This window comes from Trachurus japonicus, chromosome 18 (genome assembly GCF_045865225.1).
Source record: "Trachurus japonicus isolate A0001 chromosome 18, Traja_1.0".
In the NCBI taxonomy this organism is placed as follows: domain Eukaryota; kingdom Metazoa; phylum Chordata; class Actinopteri; order Carangiformes; family Carangidae; genus Trachurus; species Trachurus japonicus.
The window spans coordinates 3,072,851-3,081,269 of NC_140924.1; the positions used below are offsets into that span (position 1 = coordinate 3,072,851).

General features: G+C 43.3%; 1 protein-coding gene across 1 annotated transcript; it reads left to right on the forward strand.

Annotated features, from left to right (window-relative positions):
- On the forward strand, positions 1-7,494 carry LOC146968328 (sialoadhesin-like). Its single transcript, XM_085760322.1, has 8 exons — positions 1-31; positions 1,769-1,804; positions 2,263-2,532; positions 2,612-2,860; positions 2,969-3,130; positions 4,329-4,430; positions 6,709-6,801; positions 7,472-7,494. The coding sequence occupies exons 1-8, from the start codon at positions 1-3 to the stop codon at positions 7,492-7,494; spliced, it is 966 nt and encodes a 321-aa protein (XP_085616448.1).
- Positions 7,495-8,419: the final 925 nt, after the last annotated feature.

Below are 8,419 nucleotides of genomic sequence, written 5' to 3' on the forward strand. Positions count from 1 at the left end.
ATGGACGACACATCTCTGCTGAGGCTGCTCTGTAAGTACACACTGACACACTTATCAATATCAGTTATTGATCAGAAAACTGACTAATCTACACAGGGAAAGATATAAAATATAAATGATCTTTTTAAAGCAGCAGAGACAGATAAAAGCCTCTTCCTGGTGTCTTCACTGTAACGTTTAACAACAGAAGAAAAGTTAGTGATCTTTACCTGAGGAGAATGAAGTGATGAGGACTCGTGCTGTCGGTTAGAGAGCAGACTGTGGAGCAGAGCTTGATTGATTGATTGATTGATTGATTGATTGATTGATTGATTGATTTTCACACACGCACACATCATCTGGAAAAATCTTACAAACATATTACATTAGCTACAGCGTGTGAAAACGGGGTGACCCCAAGGAAGCTACCTAAAGCTCCTAGTAGGGGGCCCACAGACACACTAACACAACAGACATTGAGTACAATAATACGTATAGGACAGACGTACAACAGACATTAAAATACAACAACACACTAGGACAAACATATGACAAACATTTCCAGCTTTCAAATACAACTTTGTGTGTGAAGGAGAAAGAAGAAATGAAAAGAAAATACCCCAAAAAAGAACAAGTAAGGACACAATAGTTAAAGCAGATATCAGTGGAATGTTTTTGTTAATATAAGTCCTAAATAGTCCTATTTTCCGTCAGCAATCACTTACATGAAGTATTTCAGCCTAAACACGAGTCTCTCCGTCACTCTGCTCTGCTGTAACCCGAGGAGAACATTTTCCTTGTGGGATACAAGTGTTATCCAATGAGGGGAGAGAACGGCATGAAGGGCTGTGTGTGCAGCCAAGGGATGCGCGTGAATGTGGTGACGTAGCACGAGGGCCAATTGATGCCTGACAAGGGCGGGGGCTGCTAACTCATGGTGCGTTCAAGGAAACTCGTACTTTGTGTTTTTCCTTCCTGTGAAGTCATACCAGTTCGATCTGGTACGAGTTCACGGGTCGGAAGTTACGAGTGGCCGTTATAGGGAACTTTCACAGACAACAGGACGGTAAAAACACGAGCTACGGGTTACCTGGAACGCTACCAAGTCGTAGTTGTGACTTGAAGCTGTAACTTACGGTTTCAAAAGCCTGCCTTGAACACAGCATTAGCCGAAACGGCCGTGCCACTGATATCTGCTTTAAGGGGCAGAATACCATGACTAAGGGCAGTGTTGCCAAGCATTGTCAGGGCTACATCGGTGAAAGAAAACACAGTGCTGGTGCCAAATGACCTGCTTGTGTATATGACAATCAATCAGACATTGACAGTAGTTGTTTTTTGAGGTTTCTTAAAGATTGAAATACAACGTGTCATCGAGCTCATTCCAAATCTGTGGTCCTCTGCTGATGAACGTCACCTCGTGTCTCTGCACGGCTTCAGACCCTCACTCACATCTGATCTGGAGTCAGAGGAACTGATTGTCATATACACAAGCAGGTAAGCTTGTGTATATGACAGTCAGTCAGACATACATTGACAGTAGTTGTTTTTTGAGGTTTTTCTTAAAGATTGAAATACAACGTGACATTTTTAAAGTGTCATCGAGCTCATTCCAAATCTGTGGTCCTCTGCTGATGAACGTCACCTCGTGTCTCTGCACGGCTTCAGACCGTCTGGAGTCAGATCACATCTGATCTGGAGTCAGAGGAACAGGAACTGGTGTTTATTCATGTCTGTATTAAAGTGTTGTGGAGGTCGACCTGTTAAAGCTGATGTCATGTCTCTGCAGGTCTGATGTCTCTGCTCTGCTGCACAACACACACAGGTCAGTGAACGCCTCTTTTCTCAGTCTGAATGTGATCAACAACAGGATGAGTTCAGGTTGTAGCAGTGACTGTCAGGAGTCAGAGAGGCAGACAGAGCAGTGGCTGCAGGCTGAAGGGAAGAAGACAACCAGAAACAGACTCCAGAAAAACACTAGAGACAAAGAACTCTTCATAGACTCATGCTGACTAGTTGAACTGATCTGGGATCAGATAGTCACTGCAGTTCCTCATTCATACATGTTCTCCTGCAGTATGTTTAGATTATAATTGAATTGTTTTCAGCCTCATTAACGTTACTTTTCTGATCCACTGAAGACACATGATGAAGTGGTGACAACATTCACTGGTCGACCTTTAACTGCTGATGGCAGAACTTTACAAAATGATAGTGACTTGGATGACTAGATGAATGGTTTTATTTCATAAGTTTCAAATATTCACTGATTTCTCCTCTCAGCTCGTCTGACTGTGAGTCCCAGCAGCTCTCAGCTGTTTCATGGAGACTCTGTGTCTCTGAGCTGTGAGGAGGACGACAGCTCTGCTGGATGGAAGGTGATGAGGAACACAACCAGAGACAACAGAACTCAGTGTGGAGTCGACTGGGGAAGATCAACTGGTTCCTCCTGTAGAATCAGCTTCCTCGTCCCATCAGACAGTGGAGTTTACTGGTGTGAGCTGAGAGAGGGAGCAACAAGCAGCAGCAGCAGCATCAACATCACTGTGACTGGTAAGATCAGACTGTGGAGTCAGTGTTGATGAAGCTGTGTGGAAATGGATCAACTGCTGTACTTTGTCTCTGTGTTGAGGTGGACCAGTGATCCTGCAGAGTCCTGTCCTCCCTGTGATGGAGGGACATGATGTCACTCTGAGCTGTCAATCAAAGGAGACCCCTCCCTCCAACCCCCCAGCTGCTTTCTATAAAGATGGCTCCCTCATCAGGACTGAGCCTACACGTCACATGACCATCCACCATGTTACCAAGTCTGATGAAGGCCTCTACAGCTGTGACATCACAGGCCATGGAGGGTCTCCACCCAGCTGGATCACCGTCACAGGTCAGGAGGTCACAGGTCAAATGTTTGATTTAAAGAGTTGGGGAAAAGCAAAACCAGATATTGGCTTCATGTTTTACATTTGTAATTTAACTGTCTTTTATATTTCAGAGAGTCCCCTCACCACACCTGGACCTAGAACCCCCCCTCCTCCTCCTCCTCTTCTTCTCTCTGTGCTGCTGCCTGCTGTATTAGTCTGTGTCCTGGTTCTACTTATTCTGCTGGTTCTACTGGTTCAACTGATGAGACAATGTGTCCAGAGGAAACCTACAGGTGAGACACAGATTTAGTTTTGTAGTTTCCTTATTTGAAACTATATAAAAATGTTCCTATTAACTCATTGAGTGCCATTGACGTATATATACGTCAAATGCACTTTTCTGCGGCTGGTAAATGGGGACGCTGTTGCGCACACTGTGAGTAATTTTGGGGCTTCTGGGATGTGTAGAACGAAGAAGACTGTAGATCAGAGCAAGAAGTGAAGAGGAAGGAGAAGACGAGTGCGATCGGTACAGAGATAAAAAAGTTGGGAAAAGTTTCTATTTCTAGAGGACAACGACGGGCAGAGCCTGGAACTAGTGTAACGTGGAGCTGGAGGAAAGCTTAGCCACGGATGCTATTAGCATAGCTCCAGCATGAAGTGATCAGAGGAGGCAGGAAAGGTAAACTCATCTAGATGATCAGCACCGAAATGCCGAAGCGAAAGCGGGTCGCGGAGTCAGTTTCACAAACCGACGTCGTGACGACGAACCGAGAGATCAGCGCGGTGCGTCGCTGCCGCGGCCGCGTCCAGCAGAGAGGCTGAAGACGCCACGACGTCTCCCTCCCTCCTTCAGAGACGAGGGGAAGCAGCAGGAGGAGAAGGAGGGGAGGAGAAGGAGGGGAGGGGAGGGGGTTAGGAGAGGGTGAGGGGGCAGCAACTGCAGGAGGAGTAGGAGAGCAGGCATCACTCTGCAGAGTAAGACTCCTACTTGTTGTATTTTTTTTTTTTTTTTTTTTTGTACAATGAAAAAACATGTGAAATGAAATGTTCAGATGTCTTACATGTTTTTGAAGCCAAAATTAAAATGGATAAATCACTGTTTTTCTTGAGAGACTCTCTTTCACAAAAATGCATTTTTCTCAGCTTTCTAGAAAAAAAGTGGTCTTTTTGGTGCAACCAGGCTCTATTCAACTTAAGATAAATCAAGAATGGAACAAGGTACAAACAAATGTTTTTTTCCCTAGTTAAATAGAGAGTCTCATCTTTCCTTTGAGCTGTTTGGTGTTTTCAGAGTCATAGTACAAAATACTCTCTGGGTCTTGACATATTACTCAGAATGCCCCAAAACGCTGGCACCTGGCACTGACCATTTTATAAAAGGTCTGGCACTCAATGAGTTAATTAGTTATTTATAATAAATTATCATGATTATGATTCCATATATTCCATATTGTGAATGATGTTGTTGTTCATTTTGATTCTTTACAGCTGATGATGACGAAGTTGGAGGAAATTACATCACAGATGACATCATGCACCGTGACATGAACATATTACGTAACCAACAGCAGCCAATCAGACGGCGCAGAGGTAATGAGTTTATTTGTTTGTTGTTTGGATGTTGACATCAGTTGTTTGTAGTTGTTGTTCAGTGACTGGACACTGAGACAGTGACGGTCCTCACAAGTGTAGGTAAACAAACTACAGTGTGTGTGTTTATGAGGACGTTGGTGGACAGTGTGCGATGTGGGGACCACGGTGCATTCAGGGACATTTTACACAATAAGGTGATTTGTGTAAAATCAAACTAAATATATAATACAAAGGACCTCATTTCCCAGAGTTCATTGCTGCCTCAGCTCAGATATAAAGGACAGATCAGCCTGTCTCTGTGGGGGTGGGGGTAGAGATGTGCCTGGTGCTGTCTGTGGTTAACTGAGTGTTGGCAGGAGACAGAGCTGCTGCTGGTCTCTGATCTTGTGGTGAAACAGCTCTGTGGTCCAGCTTCCTGTTTTTATGAACAAAACCTGAGCTGAGTGAAACTGCACACACTCCACTCTGAGCTTATTATTAGAGACAAAAAAGACATAGACAATCTAGGTCATAACGTACAACATGCAAACACATAGTTAAACATATAGGAAGTGTCTAATATGATCAAACTTTCTTCAATATTAAACACTGTTTATATGACACCAAATCAGTAGTTACATTATAATTCGACCTCAAACAGAAACCAGTTCTACTATTGTCTGTTTGTCCAGTGGTTATTAAAGTAGTAGTAGCAAATACAGCAGGTAGTGGTAGTATTTACCCATAGTAAAAGAGGACACATCTCATTGTTCATATGTTTGGCACAGTTCAAACATCATATTTAGACAATGATGTGATTCTGTGGTCCCAACATGACACTGGTGTAGGACGGATGGAGTCTGACTGCCATCCCAGAATGAGAGAGGTGAAGTCAGGTAGAGGACAGGTAGAACTCATATTGACTGAACTGTGTGTCTGTGTTCAGAGTGTCCACTGGAGTCAGAGGTCGTCTACACTTCGATGGGGAAGAGCTTCACTCCTTCACACCTGTCCCACCACTGACGTCCTGCTGCTGCCGCCCCTCCCCCACAGTACATCCTTTCATCATCATGCTGTATGTAAGGGATAATGTAGAGTGCGGAGGTTGTTATGAAGAAATAAACCCCAACAGAAGCGGTTTATTTCTCCCTAACAACCCACTAATTCTACATTATCCTGCTTATTACACAGCTTAGGAGTAAAATAATTGCTCTGAGACATAATGTTGATCAAAGTACGACTTTTATTGATTCATAAATTGCATCATTTAGCGAATCTGCAAGTCCGGTCTCTTCTCTGCTGCTTTGCTGAGCCATGTAATAAATGAAAGTAGCAATGTAGATAAGTTAGTCAACGTGTCTCTTGTGTTGTCCGACCTTCATTTCTGTATTTTATTTTTTATAACTGTTTGTTCCTGCAGCAGTGGTCTGGTTTCATTAATAAACTCTGGTATCTTCACCTGTTTTCTCTCGTGTGGTTCTTTGGGTTTGACAGAGTTCATCTGATGGAAAATGTGACTGGTTCCGTGTTGGTTGTGGTGAACCGCTCCACACCTCCTCAGAGCAGAAACTACAGAGCTACCAAAACCACCAGCACAGACTAGAAACAGCCTGAACACCACCAGAGGTGACAAACTCTCACAGTCTGAGTCAGTGATGAGGGAACTGGAGTGGCCACTGTCTTTAAATAGCTGCCATTTTGTTTTATTGTTCACCTGTGGGTCTTGTACGTGTTGGTTTCATAAGGCTGCTGCCGTGGAGGTCTAGCTTAGAAAGGAGATTTATGATCTCAGTGGTTGGTTGGCTGGTTAAATAAAGGTCAATAAAATAATAATAAATAAAATACTATTGACAAGTTTAACTCTGTAAAGTCTCTGACAGGAGTTCTGGACCCACAGGGACCAGAGACCAGGACCCAGTGTGGGACTCTGTAGACCCTGGTTCACTGGTCAGTCAGACTGGAGCTCAGTGAACTCATTCACTCTCATCTGTGAGTCAGTGTAAACTACATGTGACAGTGGTGGTCCTGTCACTATGCCTCCAATTGATCATGCGTCCTGGCTACTTGGCCAAGGGGATGTCCCTTTGGGTGACTGGCAAGCACTTGCCTCGCCTCACCTCTGACCTGTGTCTGTATCTGTATCTCAGTTCAGGATCCAGATCTAGAACTAGATTTGGAACTGGCTCAGGATCTTGATCTGTGTAGATCCAGCACAGTGGCTCCTCTCTGGGCTGTGATTGGACCAGAGATAAAGTTTCCTGCAGTGTCCTCATGTGATGTGTTGTGTCTCGTCCAGAGAGCGATCCAGCTGCCGTCTACTCTGCAGTGAGGACTCAGGACGTCACCTATGGACCAATAATCATCAAAGACGGCAGATCAAAGACGAGAGGTACAGCTGCTCTTCTTCTTCTTCACCATCATGGTCCAACACCAGAACCAGTTCAACTCCTCCCAGTTTGGTCTGACACCATTAAGACCAGTTTATTCTGACAAACTGTCCGTTCAGTGGTTCTGCTTTGGTATCACCCACTGAAGAAGGTGATGAGTGTTTTCTATTGATCTATCATTGATTGGTTTTTTGTAAAATGTGTATCAGGATATTAAAGAGTGGACGGAGCAGAGACGTTCAGCTGCTTCTCTAACAGCTTTTATCTTTTTTTAACTCTGCATGTAAAACCACAGCAGCAGCTTCCTCCTGTAGACAACACTGAGCTGTGGTCTGAAATTCTGAAATTCACACCTTTTTCTGCTCCGTCCAATGATGCTCATGCACACGGTGTGACAGTGTGTTTGAGGTTGTTGTTCTCATCAAATGTGTCAAGACAAAGTTATTTATAGAGTTCACACTTGACCTCAGTAGCATCACATGTCCCGTCCTCCTCAGGGTCCTAAGTCCAGCAGTAAATACCCCTGACGTCCTGCTGCTGCAGCCCCTCCCCCACAGTTCATCCTGTTGTTGTTATAGTTCATATTCTTAATGAAACATATGAACATAACAATGTAGATAAGTTGGTCAAAGTCCTTCAGGACAGTGTCCAACGTGTCTCTTGTGTTGTCAGACCTTCATTTCTACATGTGGTGATGTTCACCATTTGTTCAGTGATGAACTTATTGTCTTTCCTGTTTTCTGTATTATATGGTGTAACCTCAGTCACAGTTATCTGTCCTCTGACAGTATGAAGTCAGTAGTTACGCCTCATATAGATTTACTGTAAACACCAACACCCTGGTGAATCCTCACAGGCTGAACCCTGTATGTGTCTAGAGGGGGCTGTTGCAAAAAAACAAAAAGTAAGAATGTACTGATATCACACCAGAGTATTCAAACTAATAAAAATATCTGTTTTGTTTCAGCTGATCCTTTAAGTAACATGTTACATAAAATATACGTATCATGGTCCATCAGGTGGTGAAGTGATGACTGGTGACCTGATATGTTTTCTAATACAGTAGACCAAGTAAACATGATTTCAGCCGCTTTTCAAGAAGTTTCTTTTTGCTTAAATCTCACAGGACAATATTGGTACAGAATGAACAAAAAGATATGTAGTGTATGTAAAGATATGTAGTTTTCCAGTAGAAAGTGAAAACGATTGAAAATTAACTATTTTCACCAGTTTGTTTGAGCAGATATTAGATGTTCAGGTAACATTGTCTCATTGTGTAATACAGCATATCACATTATTATTGATTATTAAGTGGTTGTTTCGTAAATGTAGTTGAAACTTCACTCAGTCTCAGTGCTGAAGGTGGAGGATGTGAGGTCAGGTGAGGTCAGGTGTCATGTGTCTCCCTCTACTGGCCAGTTGCTGCTGCTGCACCACTCACTAGATAACATGGTCATTCACTAACACACAACTGACAGTACTTCTCATGCCCTGATGAATTTCATCAAGAAATTCAATCTAATTCTTTTACATCTATGTTTATGTTAATAGGACATTTCACTCTTTATACAGTGAGGACTGTAAACCATGTTAAGCCTCCAGAGCCTGACTGCAGCTGCA